Source organism: Anser anser (assembly GCF_964211835.1).
Source record: "Anser anser genome assembly, chromosome: 4".
Lineage (NCBI taxonomy): Eukaryota > Metazoa > Chordata > Aves > Anseriformes > Anatidae > Anser > Anser anser.
This window is the reverse complement of record NC_139724.1, coordinates 59,952,824-59,978,371: the sequence shown is the minus strand read 5'-3', so window position 1 is coordinate 59,978,371 and position 25,548 is coordinate 59,952,824. Positions and strand designations below refer to the sequence as shown.

General features: G+C 42.4%; 1 protein-coding gene across 1 annotated transcript in view; it reads right to left on the bottom strand.

Moving 5' to 3' along the window:
- Positions 1–24,266, bottom strand: part of PPARGC1A (PPARG coactivator 1 alpha) — a 360,860-nt gene extending 336,594 nt beyond the window's left edge. Inside the window, exon 1 of the mRNA XM_083834446.1 lies at positions 23,899–24,266. Within this exon, the coding sequence (XP_083690572.1) occupies positions 23,899–23,985 (87 nt within the window). The 5' untranslated portion in view covers positions 23,986–24,266. The remainder of the gene's footprint in view (positions 1–23,898) is intronic.
- Positions 24,267–25,548: the final 1,282 nt, after the last annotated feature.

Genomic DNA, 25,548 nt, shown 5'->3' with positions numbered 1-25,548 from the left:
GCAAAACAGACTTGGTGTAAATGAGATTAATATAATTTATTGCCTATTACTAACAACCTAAACTAGTGAGCAACTAAAAGCAAACTAAAAACACCTTTCCCCCACCCACCCTCTTCTACCTCCTCCCCCTGAGCAGCACAGGGGAACAGCACCCGCGTCCACTGGCAGTAAACACACGAGGTACACGTACGTCCAGCACGCTGGTCAGGTCAGGATGGCAGGAGAAGGCCTGCTTTCACAGCCCACAGACATACACGGTACCCAAGGAGTTCACGTCCCTCTGTCAGGTTTCACCTGCTGGAGACCTGGGGCATCCTATCACTTTACTGTGAAGGAAAAAAAATCAGACCATGCATTTTTTCCTTTGTGATTTTTTTTTTTTTTTAACTAATTTAGCATCATACCTCACCTCTGTATGATTGACAGCAACCATACAGGCTTTGTAACCATCGCACAGAAACCAGATGCAACTGTCACACATCCCGTGTCTGGCATGGTACACAGCTGCACTGCTCCAGGAACAGATTTCTAATGATTTTTCCTTCCTCCAGGGAAAAAGAACATGCATCAGTATGAGGGCCAACCATAAAGACTTCTCCTTTGTGCTTTCAGGTGCAAGTATTGTTGGGTCTGTTCTTCCAGGTATCCCTATTTGCTCATCGAGATGGTAGCACGCAGAGGGGCTTCTTTGCCCTGCTTCTCCACCCTATCACACACAGAGCCCAGAAAATCTTGGTCTTCTCTCTCTGCTTACAAAGAGCAAGTTACAAGATTACTTTCATTTTTTCCCCTTACAGATACACTGAATAGATGGTTTCCTATCACAGCCCTGCATGTTTATTCTAGTAAATTATTCAACTTATTCTGTGTGGGGCAAATTAATTTCTACAGCAATTCAGCTGCTGCTCCATCTACAGCATACACACTTGCTGGAACAGATGAATTCTGCCATGCAACATCATCTCTGGTTTTCTTCAGCATTTGCACAGAACTTTTATTTGGATAAAACTACTTTTCTCCCTTTGACGCCCCCATTCCCTGCCACAACTGATGTTTCTTGGACATAATATACTGCATATTCTTGGGAGTAAAAAAAACTCCAAAAAGTTAATAAATTTTGTGAATCTAAATCAATTTGCATTTTCCAGATCTTCTCTTCTCCACTTTTGATTTACTCATACCTAATTTTCATAGATATTCGTTGCTGTAACTTCCAAACACATGGGTTGCAATACATCAAATCCTAAAAGAAAAAGGGACTCAGAAAGAACTATTCTAAAAAAAGGGAATGGAAAATGAAACCTAATCTGCGATGGTCTGTCAATGTCATTTAGTCACATAAGATCTACTTTTCTGTACATGTAACCAACTGTTTAACTGTCTGCACTGACCTGCTGAGCGGTAACCAACACGACATTACCCAAATATTACAAAATTATCTGCTGCCAAACACAAGGTAATATTTTCACCCTTTAAAGTAAACTCGGTTCTTTGTGTAACACTACATTGCAAGGTTCAAAATGCAGAGAGTTTACCTGATATAAACATGAACAAAGCCAAGATCTTTGTACCTAATCAGGAAAAAAAAAAAGGAACTGCACACTAACGGGTTTTCTGTATGTTATTAGATTGGGGTTGCAGCATATTTGGTTCCAAAGGCTTGGAACGGAATCACCTGCATTGACTTCCTTACCTCCCTGCTTGTTTGTATACAAAAACTTCTTGAAAAGACAAAGATTTTGTTTTGCAACATAGCTTATGACCCGAGCTGATCTTTTGGTGTCTGATTTAATAAAGACTGCTTTCTTGGGAGCCAGACAGAATTTCTTCAATGCACAATTGTATGCATGTATAAGGCATCTTCTGTAAAGTGAGACACGTTAGTTTAGAAGAGCATGGAAGTCTAAGTTCAGGCTGCAAAGGGATATGCTACACTAAAATCGCGCTGTTTGTGAAATGCTCTGACTCATCGCTCTGAAGCTAAAATACGTTGTATAACCACAAACAAATCATTACTGCAGTCATCGAAGTAATACTTCTCTGGGAGCACAGAGACCTCAAGCAGTTTTTTCACCTTCAGTTCTATCACGTCTCTCCATCTCTGCTAACTTTACTGAGGCACTCTTTACATCAGCGCAAGTCTTAGTCATACTGTTGGTACAAGTGGGCTCTGACTTGGCCCCATGGCTCTCTCGCAACTCTCAGGTGTCTCTTCTAAAAAAGGCTTGTACAGCTATGACACATTCCCCAAAGAGCCCATTCATATCAATGGAAAACAACTGCTGAAGGAGGCACTTGGCCCCTGGGAGACCAGGTCTCTGCCCTACCTGTTTTCACAACAGGACAAGTACATTAGTGCACAGAGATTAGAGACAAGTGCTTTGTTGTCTCCTTGCACCTCCCCACCTGCCTGCGCTCACCTACCGTATCTGCCACTGTATGTGCAGGGTAAGAGTATCTGTCTGATCGAGCTTTTGTTTGGCGTTTGTACATAGCCTATTATAACAGCAACCCCACACAGGACGGGGGCTGCTACTGCAACAATGAAGTGAGGAGCAATGCTGAACAGAGCTGTGTGCGATGCACGAGTCACGGCAAGCCAGGAATGTAAAACCTGATATTCTCCTTACTTTAAACCAGTCACAAGCTGTTCTTCCAGTCAGGCAAAAAATGACAGCAGCTCCGCCACAGTGTTTTATCCGCTCCATTTCTGTATTACTAAACTTCTTTCAGTCCTTGATTGTTCCTGGGAAGACCTGCCATACCATGTCATTTGCCCTTCCCCTGCTCACAGAATCACTTTCTCTCTCCCCTTACTGCTCAGTTTGAGGACTACAACAATTCCTTTTACTTCTTCTGATGCAGCACTTAGGACGTTTTTTTCCTGTAGGTAGGACAATACGCAATAAACAACTAGCACCAAGTTGTCATTAGGGTGACTTCTGCCATTTGCCTACAAATTGTGTACACAGCTACAATCTTTTTACCTTGTTACTCTGCTCTTCCCTCTACACCCTTGTTTGTCTCATTTACCAGTTATGCCTCACCCAGGAGATTTTAAGACTCTGAAAGATGATTTACTGCCAGTGAGAGACCCAGGGCAGCTGTAGTCAGTAAAGTTTCAGCACCCTGAGAGCATCCCCTCCCGGAGGTTTGTCGGTCAGTGCTCCAGGCCAACTAAAAGACAGCACAGCTGAGGGCTTCCCAACCATGACTGTAGAGAGCGGCTCCCAGACAGCACTGCTGGGATGCCTCAGCCAGGACTGCCCCCCTCCTGTAAGAGCCGCTTTAAGCTGATGTTCTGCTGCTCGATCCTGCTACAGCCCTAGCTGCATCACTGTGCTGTGGGCCCCATCGGTCCTCACCCAGACCCTGACCCCCAGGCTGACTTCCCAGCTTGACCATGGACTTGCCTGGCAATGGGAATCCGGGATGTTATCAACTGCTGGGGCTGGTGGAGAAGACGCTTTCTGCATTCTCCTGCTAGAGGGGTGACAATCACTGATGGAAAGCCAACTCTAATTTATTATTTATCCATCTCCACCTTAAGCCCTTTGTCTGTGTTCCTTTCCTTCTTCCTCATGTCCTTCTGCGTATCACTGTAGTGCCTAATACAAACCTGTCCTGTACAGCCCCTATTTTTGCTAGGGGTTACGTATCTGAACCTATTTGCAATGTGACAATGCAGGCATTGTATAAGATATATTTCAGTATTTTCCAAAAACTAGCGTAATTCACTAGTTTCCATGTTTTTAATACACTTCTCTCCACAGGGACAGCATGACTCACTCTCCCAGTGGGAAAATCACTCCTGCTGTTGGACACTAGCAGCAGTTCTGGCATCTAACACTAACAGCATTATCAATTTATGACTTTAGAAGCACTACCAGCATCTAGCAGTAGTGTCTCTACGGTTACAGATGGCCCATTTGTCTGCTTCTTCCACAAGGCCCTCCATGTCTTTTCTTACATCCTCACTTGTGTTTCATGAGGGCACTTAGCTTCTCCCAGTTAACACAGCTTTCAAAAGCCTCTCTTCAGCCACAATTTCCACAGTAAATAAGCTAAACTACCACAGGAACCTATTAAATTGTCTGCTTTCCCCTCACGCCCCTACGCCACGATGGCAGTTACCTCTTGTATGAGTAAGGGGCTTAGCTGAGCCAGCTGGGGTAACTAACTCACTCTCCTCCCCTGCCTCCTGGTTCCGCACTGTGCTAGCACATCACACACATACAGTCACACCACAAGGCCCCCTGGGCACCGACTCTTCTGTTCCAAACCGTGACACGCCAAGGGAGGATAAAAAAAGAAAGGCTATGAAAAAACGAGAGGCTCCAGATCCCAGAAGAACCGCATCAGCAACAGCACTACTGAGAAACACTCTGCTCTCATCTGTGCCACAAGACAAGGGATGGAGCACGGTGATCAGACCGGCACCTCTGCTCCAGCCTCAGCGGCCTAAAGCCGTGGCTGCTGGCCTCCTCCCCCGTCACCACGTCAGTGATCAAATCCTCAGGTGGAGGAGGAAGATAAGATGGAGATGGAAGCATCCCCATCCTTTTCTGTGAGAGGCAAGGGGACACTTCACAAGTAGTTTTGCACAGCCATCAGGCTGAGCCAGAGAACTTCTGTCTCAAAAGATACTTCAACCAGTAAGGGAAAGACTTGGATTTAGGGTCTGAAAACCTTAAAAAAAAAATAGCTCCACTACACAACCACAAGGAACATATAGGGAGCCGGGCCTTCAGGAGAAGGCAGTCGTCTCTATCTGTATCAACTATACTCTGGCCTAACCACCAAATCGAAAGCTCATTAAAACCTGGATCCTAGTTTTGATAGCTTAAAACTTGCTATTTTTTAGTATTTGTATCTCTCTAATAATCGTGACCTTTATTTGAAAACATATTACTGAAACATTGTAAGTACTGATATTTTTACTCTGAAATATTTACAAATACTGTTTTTAAGGAAAGCAATAATCAGGAAAGCATTTAAGGGAAAAACAATAAAACCATCCACTCACAAAAAAAGTACAAAAAAAGTGCTCTATAGGCTGGTCAACAGATTTAACTCAGCTATGTTTTACGATGGTTTTTACTTCAATTTTTTAGGTATATATGTGGAAATTACTGATGAAAGAATAGCATTTATGTTGCATTGAAGTATAAGTCATGCTGTGATAAAAGTATTTCTTTATACATCAGAGAACTAGAATAATTGGTGTTACACAGGCAATGTTAGATTTACAATTTCCTTATTTATTACTTTGCTTTTTTAAAATATATATACATAAAACCTTGTACTTACTAATATTTTATCTTTTAAATCAACACCTACCAAAACAAGGGCCTACATCTCACTGATATACTTAAAAACCTTCACATTTACTGAGCTGAGTGGGTTTGAAAATGTATTTTAAATATTTTGGGGTTAGTTTTAATTTCTGCAGGTAAATGGAACCAACCTTCAGGCATCTTAAAGAAGCTTACACTTTCTGAAAGTACCACATCTCTACCCACTGCAAGTCAGGCCCTTTAACAAATGTCACAGAGGGGCAGAAGCATAAAGGCACCAAAACAAAAAGACATTTTGAAAATGCTGTCTGGCACTTTAAAAGTGCAGGAGTGGGGAAAAAAAAAGAACGAAAAACAAAACAAAAAATTCCTTTCTGGGAAGCAATGGCCAATGAATTAAGTAGCCTAGACAATATCTGAGAGTTTCTCCACTTTTCTATAAACATATACATGGAAAATGCTGATGAAAACAATGCTTCATATTTCTAATATTTTTTCATTCAAAAGAAATGGGGTTAGATATTCTCAGCTGATTTAAATAAAGAGATATGATGCAATATGTAAGAGTGCTTGAGGCTGGAGTCAAAGACAACTTTGCTGCTCTGGAGATGCATACTTTTGGTTTTCCCAGCAAAGCCTCCTGTGCCACCTTTCATACATGTGTCACTGAAACTCTTTCTTAAATATTCCTAAAGTGAAGAGATAATGAAAAATGAAGGAAAAGGAGGAAGTGTTATCCTACAAACCCTGGAGTGTCCTTTCATTTTTGAAGGCAGCAATATATGCTGGTTCTGAGGTTCATGATAAAAACACTGTCCTGCTTTCATATTTGCAGTCTATCTGCTGACAGAGAAACATGTCTATTTTTTAAATAATGAAAATTTCTTACGTATGTTCCTGCCATTGAAAATCACTCCTTGCAGGAGCTATCAGTAAAACCTACCCACATTTCAAGTGTTAGATGTAATAAGAGAGAAAAGGGGACATAAAAGCACCAGTTATCTAGAAATAACAAATGGAAAGATTCTAAGTCTTTTCAACTCAAATACAGTTACTTATGCTAATCCAATAAGTTCACTCTGTAAATAAGATATAAAATTGAAAAATATGGAAGCATGATATTTCTGGAATTAAAAAGGAATTGTAATATTAGCACTGTGAGGGAACTCTCGTCTACAAAGTTACCTCAGAAACACTGCCTCTCAGCACAACGGCCAATAAACACACCTACTCAAAAGGACGGCCTCTAAAGATATAGTGGAAAGTGTGCAAACGTATATGGAAAAAAGGGGACAGCCATAATGCAACTGAAGCTGCAAACATCAGCATCCCATACTGATGATATGATAATGCATATCACAGTAGATAGGCAGAGCAACACTAGTAAGAGCGAGGCAGAGCAAAGCTAAATTAAGAAGGTACAAACAAGTACTTGGTAGGGCACTGTTTGAGAAAGTGGGATAAAGGACCCATTTTCATGTTTGGTCCATTTCAACTATAAATGTGGGTACCCCATTTGCAAAGTGTTTTTTTGTAACACATCAGGAGGGCTCATGCAGACGAAAACATGCAATCCTCACAAAAAGAGTATGACAGAACTAAACTAAGTCAATGATTTGCCAAGGGCAGAGAACATAACTTCTATGATTTAGTAAGTCTCACAATGTTAGTAGCGCCTGCCACAACCCATAAGCCAGATCCAGAATTATGTGACTTGTCTTTTCTTATTTCAATTTCTAACATTCTTGATCACAGAGAAAAATGAAAAAGCAAAAACAAAGCTTCAAAACCCCGAAAGGAAGTAAAAAGGTCTTCAAAAATCATTAGAGGCATTATGATTTTAAGCAAGCTGATTTTAAAGCTCTGGCACAGAACCATTAAAAGCCAACCACTGCAATGGTTTATCCACTTTCTGAATGAATCATGGCTGTTTATGAAGAGACTGAAAGCTGTTTTGAATAACAGAAAAAAGAGCCAACATTGAGGGAGACACAAAAGACCACCAATGAATCATTTGAAGGCATCCCCAATGCACATAATTACCATCCCATTAAGCAACAGTCATTGCAATTAAGTATTGTTTGGCTTAAATCAGTTACCTGGAATGTCTTCAGATCAGGCCTGTTCCAATTAAGTGGCACTTACTTATTACCTTAATCATGCAGTATCAGTTCAAAGCAGCATAGTACAGCTTCACCTTGAAAGCAATCAGCCTAACATTTGGCAACCAAAAGCAATACTCCTTGAGTTCCCAAATGAAAGAAAACTAATATATAAAGTATAGAGTATCATTACATTGTCTTCTCTCATTTGCTTTTGTTCCTGCAGTTCTACTCACATAATTCTTAAAGCTGCAACCAGTTGAAGAAGATCTGTTTAAAAACAAAAGAGTGATTAAACACATACTAAATGCTGCACATTGTGCTACTCCATAACAGGAAGATGCTGGGGAGAATATTAAATACAGGATCAGCAGGACAATGCTTAAAACTTTGATTACAGTGTTGTTTGCAAGATCTGAAATATCTGCACTTTCCTCCCACACTACTGGCTATGCATATGAGTTATAAGCAAGTTTTGCCACACTATCTTTGAGTTAGATGACTTAGTATGGATATATCTCTTCTATTTTAGAGTATTAAGTATTTTTTGCTCATTCAAAACCATTAGCTTTCACTTCAAAAACAGTCACACCTCATCTCCACAAGAATTTAAAGGCGGCACATATATAAACTTATTTAAGAAAACGTTACACAGATGGCATTTTCACTGCTTGGCAGCGAAATATCTTGAGTTTTCAGACGCACAAATACATCTAAATTAACGTGAAACTAGGCTTTTCAATGTTTACTTTTATTTTGGTTTTATGCCAGATGAAAAAATAGTAATTTATTTTATTTTTAACTTGAGGCAATGCGAGCACTAAGCTTTTTAACCTGAACTTCAGTTATCATCTTTTAGGTTTGTTTTGACAGAGATTTCTTACATCTCCTCCCAAGAATAAAACTTTTGGAATTCCCTTCATTTCGTGTTTAGTTTTACTTAGATTAGTAACTTTAAAATGCACATATACTATATGCAAAGGGCAATGCTGAACAGAGATATCCAACACAACCTTCCTTAAATCCGAACAGCAGACAAAACGAGGAAAAACTGACAAGCTTGCCTACTGCGGTAACTAATCCACAAGAAGACTGAAGTGCCATGTATCTCCGTTGCTTTGTCATCTGAGCTAGTTCATTTAAAAGTGTCTCAAATAGTCCTACACAGCACTACGCATTTCCGGAGAGCTTACCTAAATTCTTAGGGAAAGGCACCTTGCTTCTCACACATGCCTTCAGAAAACAAGGCTCAGCACCTCCGACAAACGTTACCCGAAGCCCTCCGGACTCAGCTCTAAATACAGTCATCGCTTCCAAATCAAAACTCTCAGTGGTTGCTGACAGTTTACAGGGCAATCTTTCAGGCTATGTTTTATCTCACACAAGTCTGGCACAGACACCAGGATAGGCCTGTTCCACTCTTGTACAATCTGCAAGTAAAAAACACATCACCAAATTTTGTTTTCTAGGGGAACATACGGGGATTAAGGCTCAAGAGCCTGAATGAAGTTCAGAGCTCTGCACTGTGGGACTAGTTAACAGACCGAGCTTACTAGGATTATTTTAAAAAAATTATCCATCAGGTCATCAAAGTTCCACCTGTGTTTAACAAACATCGTAAGAGCACATTATTGAGGAGACATTAGTTACAGTTACCAATTTTTGTGACTATCGGTAATTCCCTGCATAACTCAGCCCAGCAATGTCTCCACGTAGCTTTCCCTTCGATACGGTTGCAAGCTGTCCTCACCTGTTAACTACTAGAGACAATGCACATCAAGAGACTGATTCGTAAGACTGGATTGCTCAAAAACAGATCATAAAAAATTCAACAAATGCTAAACAATTAGCCACTGAGAGTCAGCCCCATTTAAGATGTCTGAATCTGAGCCTTCGAAAGCCTAGACTCTCAAAATCCTTACTTCCTAGGGGGAAAGGGGATGGGGGGATAACCACATTCTCCATACACACCTACAGAAAATTTTGTTCATTTACCTAGAGCTCTTCAATTAAGAAAATTCCAGATCTGTCGAAAAAGAAATCCAGACCTATTTCACCTCAGATGTTTCTTAGGGGAAAAAAAAAAAAAAAACACTTAACTCTTACCTACTTAGTACCTCTCCCTGTTTAGTGCTTTCACAACAAACATAGGCTGAATTCGGTTTGTCCCTTGGGCTGCAGCTCAGCCAGGCTACCAGCCCTACAAACCTCTCTCCAGTGGATTGCCACCACTCCTTGACAGTGTCCTAGCATGACAGCATAGCCGTGGTCCTTTCAAACAAACCCAAGCTCTTTCCAAATGAAGTCAGGTTTGCCTATGGTTCTTAAGAGTCATAAGAGCAGAATTTTTTCAATGCTTAAGTTATTTTAGGGCATTTTGAGAGAACAAGGTTACGGAGCAATTACACGTGCAGCGAAGCTGGCAACGTTGAATGGAGAGCTTTCTGTCAGGAGGGACATGACAAGCCACACCAACAGAGCGGGGCAGCAAAGGTGAGCACGGTGCCTGGTCACTCCCTCGGTGCACCTGGCCGCAGGCCCACACCACAGAGAAACCAGCATGGGCACCGCCGATGCTGAAACACACCGATTTGCCATTTCTTAGCTGGCTTTCTCTTGAGCCTGTGCTGCCGCCCTGGTGCCCCAGGACGTCCGTGTGGCTACAGAGAGCCAGAGGCAAGAGGTGAGCAAGGTGGTACTGGCCTGAGGACCACCTCCCTCAGAAGCAGTCCTGGCTGATAGAGTCTGAGGCAGATGAAGCGTGTGCACAAGTAATGCATCCAGCTCATTTTCACATATATAGGAGTAATTCAGCCCTGACTCGGACTGACTTCTGCAATATTGAATCTGGATTTAGTATCTCTCACTTATTTTTCCTTTTTGCACTAAACTAAGGAGCCAAGACTATCCTAAAGCTTTTTTTTTTCCCCGTCTAGACCAATTCTGAATATGTTTCTAGTTATTCAAGCATTATCTAGAAAAAGATGGAAGTATTTTAATGCTATCCAGGGTACACACACAAGAAGCTGGCAAACTAACACATACTATGTATGCATCGTGTGTAAAGTCTTGCTCCCAACACAATGCTTTTATAACTGTCTTTTTGGTATAGGCACTAAATGTGTAAGCATGTGAAAAGTCAAGTATAGCCTCTATAGATCCAAAGTTATAAAAATGCTCATTTAGACACAATGAATACGAAAATATAACTTTCCTGGGAGGAGCAGGAACTAAGTAATGTGCTGTTACATAGATGCGTAACTTAACTAGAGGACTGGCATCTCTTCACTAAAAATATCCAGTAATTTTAACTCAAATATTTGATGAGACTACTTGTTCGGTAATTACGCATCTGTAGGAGACTTTCTGCAAGGCAGCTGATTTATTACAGCATGACTTTCAGACTTAAGTATTGAGAAGATACTGTATAAGAGTACATTTAAGTATATTAAAAAGGGGCTAGGAGAGAGATTATAAAACACTTATCAATGAAGAATTAGCTTAAGGTTGAGATGTTTCTCCTGGGTTTCAGCAAGGACTGGTGCTAGGCTTCACACCACTCAACATTTCATCAAGGATATACAGACACTAATGATAAAATTAGTAGACAGAAATATGACTGGCAAAGAGTCATAAAGATGAAAAAGGCTGGTTTAGCAAAATATGCTTGAATAAAGCAAAGTACTAAGGTGCAACTAACAAACAGATGATGTACCAGTAAAGATGGTAAGGTTTGCAGACCACAACAGACTCAATGTGAGCTCTCATTGGTATATTGCAGTAAAAAAAATAATTAATTTGAACACTGAATGTACTGAAGAAGCAGGAAAGTCAATTCTTCTCTTTAGTACTGAGAGCATTGAAGAGAGCAATTCTGAAATACCATGTCATACTTCCAGCATCTAACTTTCCTAAAGGGAAATCAAAAAACTAGAAGGAAAATAGAAAAGTTGCACAAATATACTTGAGGTCTGCAAATAACATCCTCCACTATGAGTCTTAAAGAGGTCACTCTGATTAGCTTAACAAAAAGAAAACTCAGTGGTGTCTTGAGTAAAACTAATTTTCAGATGAAAAAAAGACACTGAAGGGCTTTCCAAGCTACCAGATCAAATCATAAAGAGAATCTCTTCCAAGAAAATGAATTCCAAACAAATCTAATGAAAAACAGAGCTTTTTAAAGAAAGTAAATAATGAGGATGATTAACCAGTACAATAAGTATCAAAGGCTCTACCAAGTATCTTGATGCCTTTCTTCAGATAAATACTTCACATCTGGAAAACAAGCTGGTCAAATACAAGTCGAACACTAACCACAGCTTTCAATTCAATACAGGGATAACTGGATAATAAGTAATGGCTGAATCATCTGGTCTAACTCTGTGGTAAACCTGCAGCTTTACAAAATTGTATTATTCTCAACACCAGATCTCCTCACTCTCCCTCTACACATGCAAATACAAAACATGCAAATTACAAATAGTATCAGTTCTTAAGATGATTCTTGAAAAGACATCTTTAATTTGCTGTATATTTTACCACTGAAGACAAGACTACTGAAGAATTTATCACCTTAGCTACCTCGGTTATATCATTTCATTCAGACAGTGTTATCTCCTTGTCTCCCACACAAGAGCCATGCTGTTATCAAAGTCTCTCACTAAACAATTATTTCCTTTTATGATTTCTTCTGGTTGGTCAAAGATAAGGGCTTACAGTGAGCTTGATTACTGTTGCAAACGAATAAGAGCAATACTAGAGCAGACATAAGTAAGCTGAAGTAATCAGCACTATTAATAACCTTCCAATTCCTAATCAAATACAGCTCTGACTTTTGCTGCCACTTTGTTTTACACATTCTAACCTACAAAAGAAATATTTTTTGCAAAGTATTTCTCAATATGCCAGTCATTTTATTCTTATTTGTTCTCTTATTTGCTTGTTGTGTTATAAGAAAAAAACTATTAAAAAGGATCCTTAAAAAAAGTTTTCCTCGGTGAAAAAATTTAATTATATATCATAGTATGAAATTTTGCCTTTTTTTTTTTTCCTTTAAACCTAATAACATTCCTGAAGACAGTAAAAATAACATTTATTGATATCTCTGTTAGAAACAAATACCCTCACTTGAGACATGCAACCATTGGGGCAAAACCAGTCCATACAGTTAATATCTGGAAAAATGATTCCCAAAAATAAGAATATAACACGGTAAGGTCATAGGAACTGGTACTGCAGGTAGTACTGCCACATTAATTCATCATTCCAGGCAACTGCTAATCCTAACGCAGACAGTCATTCTGCTTAAGCAGGAAGCGATGCCCCATCCAAAAAAAAAAAAAACCTACAAACCACTGCCCAGCTTCCTGTGCTTTTAAAATGAGAGAAGTATGCCATCTCCTCCTTCTCTGCAACAATATAAATAAGATAAACAGCACACTCTTCTGAACATGTAATGCTTTCCACTGAGACACTCACAGAGGGAATGCACCCAAAGCATCAAATATGTCCTGCAGTTGACACGATAGTTCTGTGTACTCAAGGCAGAAGAAAAGCTCAGTGGTTTCACAGATGCACGTCTGAAACCTCCACAAGAATTTTGTATTTATTATTTATAATAGTCTCTCCATGATCATTCCAAATACACTTTTTTTAGGAAAAAAAAACAAATTACATGTGTTAACATTAGTTTTGTTTGTATTGCTAGCTTACAGTTGTAGTAGTCTTAGAGAAGATGAATGCTGCTCAGTGAGCTGATAGTTCATTTAGACATGAAGGTTTAGTGACAATTCTAGTGACACTTGTGTACATCTGGGGTTTCACTCTGCAGCCCTAGCATATGCACACTGTTGCTCATATTCAAGGATACTCTAATGAACAGCCTTCTGTTTCATAAGACACCTATCTGCAACAAGGCTAACAAAAATTAAATGAGTTGCTGCTAGTTTCATTTTCATCGTCCACCATTTATTTTATGTAACAATCAAGAATAAAAGCATAGAAATCACAAAACTAACAATTTCTTCATACTAAAAGTTTCCTTTTCCGTAACAACTGCGTTGTGCCTACCAGCAGATGTAAAAATAGATGTCAACGTTGAAGATACAAATCACCAGGCTAAAAACAAAAGGCAAAAGGATGTCTGGAGCATGGCAAATATTTTCCAGAGGAGTTTTCACCTAGAGAATTCCTTTCAACAAAGATAAAAGACAAAGAAGAAAAAAATAAAAAAATGAGATGTAAAGCATTTGTCCATACAGATTTGGAAAGACTGTGAGCCAGCCTTACAAAATGCCTGAATAGCAATATTAGTACGCAATAGGCACTAAGGTCATCTGGTCACTTTCATTTGCCCGTTTTGTCTGAACTTGAACAGTTACCAATTTAAATACAAAGTATTTCTTATTTTCATTTTCAACATGCTTTTCAACATGTCGTGGGGCAACTGACATGCTCTTTTTGTCACGGTATGACCAGAATTTTCCTTGTAATGATGTGCATGTTGATAATCTCACAAAGTTCATGTCGATAAAAAACTATTTCTATTCCCAAATGCATCCTCTTACCCCAAATAAAATAAATTAAATAAATAACTGAAAGGAGCAATTCATAAGCCTCCCCTAATTAACTTTACTTCCCAAAAAAGGCACACATCTGTTTTCACAGCTGGAAATGATTCAACCATTGGTAACCAGAGAAAAGCTCCAGCGTGTTAAAATACTCTAGCCAAAAACTGGCAGTCCAGCAAAGACAGATACTATGCCAGCACAATCCGAGCAGCTGTTAGGACAACCTTTATTTATACTGAAAGGGCAGAAGATATCCTGATGCTATTAGTACTAAACCAGCAAATCTTATTGGAAAGACACCACCAGCTGAAAATGGACAAAGCAAAAAGCACATGCATTTTACCAATCAAGCAGATTATAATTCTGTGAGAACAGTGATGTACAATAATCCACTCTCTACCCACTTCTCTACAATGGATTCTGCAAGGCTCAAGCTTCTGAAAAAAAATCCTTTGTAAATTATTTCTAATACAACTGTTATTATGAGTGTCAAAAAAATCAATTAACAATGCTGCCCTAACTCTTTAGAAAAAAAGGACTTAGATAAATAGAAAAAGATTATGCTGGTTCTTTTACAGCATTATTTTTATTCTGAAAGTGACATCAAAGAGCCACAACCCTCTCCCTTTTTTTTTTCCTCCTCTCCTTCTTTTGGCTTTGACATCAGACAATGAAAAAAGTATTCCTTTCACTGTTTCTGCATAGCTGGAGCATCCAAGCTTCTGCACACTGTTATCATTTTCTATCCTTGAATATGAATTATTTTAATCCTCCAGCAATTAACAGTCTTTTGGATGAAAATAAAAAAGGCTGGAAGTGCAACCTTACTTTTGTTTTACTAATTTATTTGGTCAGTAGTTCATTTACTCATTGTTGTAAACGACTTAAATATTTAAGTGTGTGCGTGTCCTACTTACAATCTTTTTTTTAAACCGTTGCATGTTTTCAGCCATCTTTTTTTTTTTTTTCTTTTCAAACCTTGCTTAAGGTCCAGAAGGAGTTTCCTGTCCTTAAGTATCTTTCATGCATGGCTTTCTGTCAGTGCACGAAATGTTGCGTTTTAATGCACTACCTATTCCTTCCATCTCAAGACTTTTTTCTTGGGAAAGGAAAAGGAATAATCTTTTATTTGCAAATCCATTTAAGAAAGAAAGAGACTGAACTGGCAATAAACAAGACTGTAAACACTGCTACGTTTCCTTGATCTCCTCATTGCTTTCTTGCTCCCACTGCCATAATTACCATCGATACTTGTAATGTACTGCGAGTATGGTAAGTGCTTAACAAACAAGGAAGCAAAGTTCTCTGACCTTAAGACAGAGCTGTCTAAGGCCCCAGTCCAACACACCACACACATTTTAAGCAGTTCTCTTGACTTCAAGCATTTACAGTTGAGCAATTAAGTGGTCTGCTGGATCAAGGCCTAAGCAAACTATGAGCATATAAGAGGTAGCAGACATATATAATGAGAAGCTTCATGAATAAAAAGTCAAAGTTCAGCAGATACACCAAGTCACGTTGCACAATTTGACTGTTAAGGAAAATAAAAAATAAAAGTAAAAAAGAAAGAAGAAAACAAGTGGCTGAAGTGAGTTATCTTGTTGGAGTGCGATTTTACAGTCCAAGTACACCTCTGAGACTGTAAACTGCTCAGTCCAGGAACCCCAGGATGACTGGATACATTTTATGGAGCCATGCACACATTCCTGAAGGGCTGCTGGTACTTGGTTTTAGAAATGATTGCTACAACGAATGTCTATTTCTAAGCTTCAAAAAGCCTCACTGCAAATACACAGCTTCATAACACTCACCTCCTTCCCCAACCCCAGACAGTGTGTTCAGAAAGTTGAAAAAAATAAAAAAGACTTGGTGAAAACAAGAAAGTAAATTTTCACACCCAATAGCTACTTCAAAAATAACAATATGAGAAATCTCCATCCTTAGCCATCAGCTCCACGGTCTCAAGAGGACACTGAATACAGCATCCTGAATTGCATGTTATACTAGTCCCATTTTATCACTATTTTTTCCCCCGGAATTACTTCACCTGTAATGTTTTAGAGTCTTTTTTTAATTATTAAAAGAGACTGATCTACAGACAAACCGAAGCATGTCAGCAGACACCAACCTAAAGAAATGAGCGCCAGACAACTGCAAGGAAATGAAGCAGTCAGGGTGATTACTGTTTTTTGCTCAGCTTGTTCCATAGCTTTCCAAGCCCAAATTAAGTTTATCCATTTTTAATAATTAGGTAACGATGGCTTTCAAGAGACCAGGCAGAAGAAAGCTTATGTAATCTTCCTCCGCTAGCTCACGACTTCTCTACGTCAAAGGGTGAAGTGTAGGGACAGCAAAAAAAAAAAAAAAAAAAAAACAAACACGTTGCTGAGGAGAAGCAACCCAGACAAGCATCAAATCTAGCATTGTTTGTAAACAGAAAAAGTGGCTGTAACATAGTAAACAGGGAAAAGCTATTATAAAATTATGCGAAGGCTTTAAAAGGATCAACAAGAAGTCTAAATTCTAAAGCCCTAAATGATGCAAAGTATGGATTGTGAATTGTATTTTTAAGTAGATGTAAGATGGGGAGCGGAGTGAGGAGATCAGTTCAGTATGTTCAACCAGGGCTTATATCGCATCCACCATGGATGGGTGCAGTGGGATAGCAGCGAAGACTACGACAAAAAGGCTGGTGAATTCGGGTACTGAGGTCATGTGGGTGACGGTTTTAAGTGGTCAGAGCTTCGGAGGACCAGAATACAACATACATGCAAAACAGTATGCAGAAAACTAGTGCCCTTTAGACAGCCTCCTTGAAAGGAGTGGGTTGAAAATGCTGCGTGGGTTATGTCCTTAGGCAAGATGAAGCAGGTCTACAAGGAGCGAAGAAAGAATGGGCGGGATCCTGGACTGCTTCTCACATTCGTTCTGGCTGTGGAGTGATACTTTTCCAAGCACAAATAACTCTGTATAAAACAAAAGCATGTCATAGCAACTGACAGAAAACTTTGTTTCATGAAATTCATACTGGTAAACTCATTATAGTGAGGTATAATCACCTTCCCCTCCAGCAGACATTCACTGCATCCACTCATTCAAGCAATCACGGTACTGTCTCCTCCCCCTCTCTATCCTCCCACCAACCAGGACCTATATCGTCAGTTCCGAAGTGGCAGAAAAACTCACAGCACCTTCAGCAGGCTTTGGATGCAGCCTACCACACGTACTCTTCCCTTCTCTCTTCTGTAATTTCAATCTTGACCTACTAATCCCAGGATGCTGTGAGGCTCTCTAACCATCATCAACACCAGTGTAATTTGTGGCTCAGTGCTCCCCTTCTGGAACGTATGTACAGGCGAATATACGTGGTCAAAGCTTGACACACGGGCTACGGAGGCAATCTGTAGTTTAAAAAATGCAGATATTACGTGGCATGTATTTTGAGTGGGGACAGTAAAATCCTCTATAAACAATTACTAAATTGTCAATGGAATTCAATAAATGTTGTTTTTAAAAAAAAGTAATTATTTGTTACAATAACCAGCTTCCATTGCCATTTTGTATGTGAAGGTTTGTAAACTATTTCCATTTGAGAAGTAATTGATTCCATTTTTATCATTTGCTCAAGTTTATATGGTTGTTCACAACCAAAGAGATGATAACATCTATTTGCAGCAAATTATACATTATAATTCCTCATTCAAAAGCTGTAATGGAAAACAAAATGCTAATTTATGCTGTAAACGGAAGTACAGAATCATAATCACTCATTGTTAACATTAGGAACTAAATTGCTCTTGCAAATAATAAAATGGGTTAAAAACGTGGAGGGCTTTTGAGAGCCAGAGTACCAGTGCCTCTTACCCGCTCGTGTGTTATATTACAAGCGATCAAATGAACCTTTTCTCTTCACGCCAACCCAAACTACCCCTTTTTGAGGGAAAGAATAATGGCCTGGTGATTGCCACCGAAGGACGCGTGCCAGGTGACTGTGCTAGCCCTGAGCCTCCGCCTGGCTTCCCGACCAGCGGTGGGCCTTCAGGCGGGCTCCACAAGCGGAGCTACGCCAGCGAGCAGCGCAGAACCGCGGCACAGGAAGAGCAGAACAGCTGCTGCTGGGGATCCGACACCGACGCTGCGCACCTGGGGGCGAGGTCTGTTCACCCAGGCTCTGGTCTCGTCCCGTGAGCTGAATGTCAATTTGCAGTTTGAATACAGAAGAGGAGCTCCTGCAGAACATCTCCTGGCTCTGTTCTACCCAAAAGGAACTCAGCGCGTGTCCCACAGGACCAACCCACGAGACAAACCGAAGCACAGCAGGGGCGGGATGCGGGGGGACTCGCAGCACGCTCCTGCTCCCAAGCAGAGGGCTACTGCAGGCACCCCTCTTGCCATCCCAGGTCCCAACACGTTCACACTGAACCGAGAGCACTCCATTTTTCCTTCCAAATTAAGACCACCATGTCACAAGCGCCGCGTCCAGAGCAAGGACCGCTCTACTATTAATCTCTCTTCACCTTAATTTTACCTTTAGAGTAGACACAAGAATTGCCATTTGCAGAGAACGCAGTACCTAAGACAAAAGATATTGTAAAATATTGGCTTTCCTTCCTTTTTAGCAATTTTACAGTCCTATAGGTTTCAAACGTACAAGAAGATTTGCTCACACAGCAAACAGACACATCAGAGGAAATAAAAAAGCACCAGCACATTAGGACTGTGCACCTGCTCTTCCACATTTCATTAAGCCTCTACACCTAAACGTACGTCAGGTTCTCTCCTATGTGCATCCGTCGCGCTGGTATCCCTCAGTGATACCTTCTGGTCATAGCGAGACAAACTGGATCGCAAGCATCCACACTGCCTCAGGAAAAAAAAAAAATCAGAAAACCCATTAACTTTTGGTAAAGTCGGGTCAGATGATTATAATCTAAATGATAAATGTCGGGTAATATGTTCAAAACCATGCATACATTTTTAAATAAGCTGCCATTTGTAAACAAGCCTCTCCTAGCTTGCATTATACAGCTCAAATCCCTGCAAAATAGTTTGCTTGCCAGCTTGTTTTCAAATATTAGTATTAAAAAAAATACAATTATGTTATCAAAAAAAAAAGGAAGAAAGAAAATTGCCTTTTAGGTGACCAAAAGAAAGTTCCACTGCTTCACATAGTAAATCATTTTATGTTGCCCTTTTATATTTAATACCCTTCTGCAGTGCACATTTATCTCTACACTAGCAAAGTGTACTCATTGATTTCCTATGGTCTCTCTGGAAGAAGGTTCTGCTTCCCTGATGATGAGTACAAAGGGTGGATGACCCCATTCTCATTCCAATGCAAACCCTGCACTTTTACATTTCTGCTTAGACCACATGAACATTTGACCAGCTAAGAACTCCCTGCCTTGTTCCTACAGAATACACTGCTAGGACAACTGACATTTCCTCCTGAACGCAACTGTATTCTTTTAAAATCCTGCCTTACGTATAAAGTGCTAAGACGCAGTTCATCACAGACATACCTGTGCCTTAAAATTTGCACCTGAGCTTTTCATCTAAACTCAGGTAGAAAAATAACATCTTGCCCATTCTCTGCTTTAAACTTTGGTTACTTTGCCCTGCTGCACCACTACTTACCTGTTTTGCTCTGGGGCAAGAGGAAATTACTTGCACCCAGTTTAAACTGTGCTTTTTTGCCAGATGAGACTGCCAACAGCATACACTGGTTTTCTCATCCAGACTGTGGATGGGTTTATTAAACAACAACCAGAATAACAACATCAGGAGTAGACAAAAATGTGTTTTGAAATCTACTCTCTCAAATGCTGTGCAATGGTGACGACAAACCTTGGAAATAAATGGTACCATTCACTGCTGATGACTGAAACTTTTTAAATTTACTGTATTGAATGTCTGATCAAGGTATTACTCTCTGAAAGAAACAGAATTGAGTTTTAAAACTTTTTTTTTTTTTTTTTTTAAGTCTGTAACCTGTTTTACTATAGATATTTGAATTATTTAAGCCAGAACTAGCTTCTTTCTCAGCATCTTATTGTTTATCTTTTCCTGTGATGCCAAGGTCTCTCCAGTTTCACTTTCATTTTTACTGTGTCCCATTTTCCCCGGCTTTGTGCACCAGCACACATACCCCTTGGATACAAAAAGTCAGGAAAAAATTAAAATCCGGGATTATTTTTTATTTACTAAGTCTTTTCTGTTAACACTAAACCAGGACCACTGCTTTTTCTTAACTAATTTAGTTTTGACAATATCCTTTTAATTTGCAGAAATGTTAAAGGTTTTGCTAAAATAGAAGTGATTTTAAATGATGGTTTTATTCCACTGGTATTCAGAGTCAAGCAATGTAAAACAATTGACAGATTTTTTTCTGTTTGTGAAGGTCTACAAAAATTGTAACATGCGTTGCCCTATCTTGCGCAGTATCATCTCTCATTCAACATATGTATATACTCATACTATATGCTGTACACGTGCAGTGCATGAGCACAAACTCATTTAGCATCTTTTCAAACCTGCATATACCCTCAGCTCTGCTATTCAAACAAAAAGAAAATTTGGGAACTGTGGAAACAAAAATAAGTCCAAAAGTCTCACTGGCTATGGACCAGAATTGACATGAAGCCACGGTAGCTACTCTAGTTAACAGATGAAAACGCATAAAAGCAATGTACTACGTCCAGTCAAGAACCCCCAAAATACTGGATGAATGCTCTGGCTGCACTGGGGTACTTTTGTCCCTGAACATGGAAAGACAAACAGAGGAGCCACAAAGCTTGCTTTTAGCTTCATCTTTCACTGACTTGCCTATACGCACGAAATACATCCTGTAAAAGTGCACTGCATAAAGTATGGCCACGATGGAAACGCAGCACGAAGAGATGGTGCCAGGTAACAAGCCTTCCGCGAGCGCTGAGGGAAAGATCTCTGACATACTGGCAGTAATCAGGCAGCATACTCTCATTTTGCTTCTACACTGCAGGGATTTTCTTGAGGTTGAATTAAAATAAGCATCCAGATTTATGCCTTAGTCATAGGATTTCATTCCTCAACAATTACATTTCAAACGATTCCCAAGCACTCCCAACCATATAGATTCAGTAATACAACAACGCAGACGGTTCTGGACTGGAGAGCGAAAAATAATTAATACAAATATGCTGTCAGTTCAGCAAGGAAAGATAGGTTATGCCCAAGAATATACCTGCTGCTCTTCCCAGGCCAAACATCCCCCTCTGCAGTACTTAGAAATAGCTGCTCCTCACCACTACCAATTCAGAGACTCGTTTTCAGAAAGCCAGAAGACAGACTCGGGAAGTTTCTGAAGACCGAATATTCACTAAGCAACGAACCAAAAGCAGCATCCTTACTGACAGCCTAAAATGCAGATCGCAGAATGAATCAATGGGAAATCTGCCAGATATTCCCTCGCCTCGGGTTTACACACGTTGGCAAGACAGCGCAGATAAGCCTATGCGATAGCAATTCACAGCTCCCAGGATTTAAGTCTGCAAGTTTGTCTAGGCTAGGATTTCTCATAATAGTTAAGACCCTGTACTAAAATAACCATAAACGAGATACCAAACTTCTGGAGAATTGCTAATATTTTGGAGCTTTCTTTAGAAATGCAAAGAAGTCGTGTTTATACCTATTACAGAGACTTGTTTTCTGGGAGACTATCTCAGAAATTGATTCAAAAGAGATTTCAGAAAGTTTCCGGATATAATTTTTCTGATGCAAGCTTCTCTGTGATGCACTTCTGAATTCAATACGCAATGGGAAAAGTTCCTTCCAAGAACATTACCAACAAATCACCCGCATAGTCTTGTGCTTAAAAAGGAACTGCAATAATGCATCAAAAATATAAGCTGAAACCCATCGCTCGGCCTTACTGACTTGCAAAGCAAACGTCCCATCTCTGCTTTCAAAGCTGTCAGGTATCATGTTATGTTTCCAGAAGAAACGACTGTTCTCTTTATCCTGACTGGTTCCATTATTAAGTCTTACTTTGATTACCTATACTTTCACGAAAACGTGTCTTGAGATGCCAGGAAGAGATTCTTTTAGTAAGCCATGGCTGAACCGCTATTATACAAAGGATCCTTTTACCTTGTACTAGATGTTGAGAGTGCATCATATTGATCTAGGAATAAATAACTATTTTTCCAGTAGTCAACCCATCTTCTCATCTCAGCACTTTGTTTTAAAGTTTTCCTGTTTGCTGTTTTGTTTTAAAAGGAGTACACAAAACAAATCCTACTTCGGCAATGTTGCTATATTTAGCAAGCAGAAATGGTCTGCAAGCTTTTTTTCTTTTTGGATGCAGTTCAGGTAAAAAAACAAACAAACATGAACATGGCTGACTGTCAAATTTAAGCCAAGCCTGCCTTCTTAAGTGTTAAAACTTGTAAGAAAATCTATTTGCAGCAAAATCCCATATTCATTTTGATTTCATATTCAGACTAGCATCTCCCACTAATCCTCAGCTGGTGAATGTGACTGATGTAGATGCTAGCGTAATATGTAAAAGATGAAAATAGAAAGGAGCCTCGAGCACCAGAAAGAATACGTATCTTAGAGATTCCTCTCGTCTTCACCCTGGAAAGTCTTGCAAGCTCATCTGTTCCTGTTGTAATGCTATATAATGATTACACCTTCTCCTTCTCAACTCCTTTCCTAATCACGCATATTTAATTCAACTTTGCGTATATATCCTACAGTTTGCACAGCCCTTCTATAAATAGACCTCCCGCATCCCAAATTACCTCCCCTGTTTCCCCCTTAGACGCAGTTCAAGTATTCGGAATAAATCAGCTCTGGATGTGCCGGCAACCCTGCCCGCTCCCCGCGCCACGCCGACAAGGACGGGCGGCAGGCAGCCTGCGGCGCGACGGCGCCGCTCCCTCGCGGAACCGATCCGCTTCGGAACCGAAGAAACTTTAGAGGGCAGGGAACCGGGCGAAGCCCGATTTTGTTCCCCGCGTTCCTCCCCTGCCGGCCTCACGGGGCTCCTCGCGCGGCCGCCGGCCGCCAGCCGGGGCGCCGCCGGGCAGCGGGGAGCTGCGAGAGGCGCCTCAGCACCGCGGGGGCCCCGCCGCCCCCCGGGCGGCCCCCCACGGCCGCCCCGCTCCCCTCGGCCCGCCAGCCCCGCCAGGCGCGGGCCGTTACGGAGCCCCGGTGACCGTTACGGAGCCCCAACGGCCGCGGGGCCGGCTCGCAGCGCCTCCGGGCGCCCGCTCCCCTCACGACGCCCCCCGGCCGCGGCTCCGCAGCGCCGGGAGGGGAGCAGGGCGGGCAGCTCCGCCGGCTGCCCCCCGAGCCGGGCCCCGTAACTCGGCGCTTGCCGAGGGGGGGAGAGCTCCCGCCGGCTGCGGCGCAGCCCCCCGCCGCCCAACTTTCCCCGTCACGGCAGCGCCGGAGCCCCGCTGCCCGCGTGTCCGTCTGCCGGTCCCCCCGTCCGTCCCCGTAGTTTGTAACCGCGGGCTTGCACCCGGCGAGCAGCGGGGGCAGCAGGCTACGCCGGTTATTTAATTAAATGCGTTTCGGAGCCTCCCGGAATAGCTCCTCCGCCTTTCGGGCGTGATGCCCGCTCTCCCTCCGCTCGCCCCCAGCCTCTCGCTCCGGCCCGGCGGAGTTGGGGGACGCCGACGGGAGGCAGGGACCCGACGGCTGCCCCCGGCCCCAAAAAGCGGCCGTGCGGAGGGAGGGGGGGAGCCCTGCCCGCTCCCCTCGGGGGGCGAGGGCGGAGGGACGGGGGCTGAGAGGAAAGGGGAAAAAAAAAAAAAAAAAAGACAAAAAAGGGGGAAAAATAAAAAATAAAGGTCTCTTTTCTGCCGCTCCGCTCCCCGCGCCGAGCCGCTCGCAGCCCCTTCCCGCGGCCGCACGGGCGCCCCGCTGCCCCCGTGCCCTCACCTGGTTGTAGGAGGCTTCCCAGGAGGAGGTGTAGTTGCAGAAGAAGGACGAGAAGAAGGCGTCCTCCGACAGCCCGCAGCCGGCCATCCTCCGGGCGCGCAACCTCTCCGGGAAGGCAACGCAGCGGCAGCCTTCGCGAACTCTTGCCGCCTGCTCGGCGCCGGGTGCCGTGCCGCGCGGTACCGAGCCGTGCCGAGCCGTGCCGAGCCGAGCCGAGCCGCGCGGTGCCGAGCCGAGCCGAGCCGAGCCGAGCCGTGCCCTGCCGGCGGCTCGCACGGTGCTCGGGGAGGCGGCGAGGGCAGCGGGCGCGGTGTGCGGGCGCCCAGCGCCGGAGTCACGTGCGCGCGCTCGCCGCCGCCGCCGCCGCTCCGCCGCCGGGGCCGGGCCGCGCTGCAGCCCCCGGCGCCCGCCCCGTCGCCGTCCCCATCCCGCCCCCCCCCCGCCCGGAGCCGAGCCGGGCGCTGCCGGGACCCGCGGCCGCACCGCGGCGGGCAAGTGCCGGCCCCCGCCGCGCGCTCGCCGCCTCCCCGCGGCCCCGCCCCCGAAAAGTTGGGGCCCCGCGCGCCGGCGGCCGGCACGGGGGGGCGGGGCCTCGCGCGGGGCGGGGCGGGGCGGGGCGGGGCGCGGGTCCCGCCCGCGGGAAACTTCGCCGGGGAGCCGCCGCGTGCCCGGCCCCGCCCCCGCCTCGGCCTCGGCCCCGCCGCCATTTGGGGGCGGCAGCGCCGGGCCGTGAGGGGGGCGCGGCCTGCGCCCTGTCCTATAACGTGTGCTTTTCTTTGGGTTTGTGTATCTTTTTCGCTATTTTATATGTTTTTCTTTATTTTTATGCATCCTTATTTTTATATATTTTTTATTTTATACATCTTTTTCTTTATTTTTACGTTTTTCATTATATATCTGTTTATTTTATATATGTTAATTTTTATTTATTTTTATCTTTTTGATTTTATACATCTTTATATGTTTTCCTTCACGTATTTTTTAATATATCTTTTTATTTTATGTATCTTCTTCTTTATACATCTTTATATATCTCAATATATCTTTTTATATATCTTCTTCTTTATACATCTTTATTTTGATATATCTCTTTCTTCCTTTGATATAACTTTTTCTTTATTTGTTTCCTTTCCAGCCGCCGTTCTACAGAAGGCCAGTATGTTTTTCGGCAGCATCCAGCCCCACCGACCCGGAGCCACCAAGGGACGAGGGCACAAACAGTTTTCTGACAGCTAGGACTCCAGACAAAGGACCCTGAAGTTCCTCCCTCCTCTTCACCTAGCATCTTAGGGAACAAGCCACCGCTTGGTAATACCCACGGAATCCCCGGACCATTGTTAATTGTTGAGGAAATCTGATTTTCCCCAAATGGAGCGCCACGAGACACAGTTCGGTGTCATACAATCTCACCACTCTGATGTGAGACTACTTTGAATGACGGCGAGCCAAGAATAGCTAAATTCATCATCCTATGAATTCATCATCCAGTGAATTTAAGAACCCTCATGGCAGGCAGCTCTGTTCAATAGTAGGTCACCAAGCCTTTCATCCATGAAACTGCGTCAAAATGTAGCAAGAAAGCTCCCAGCAAGAGAGTATGGAAGCAACATAAGAAACAAGGAGTTCACCATATCTGCAATAGTTTGTTTC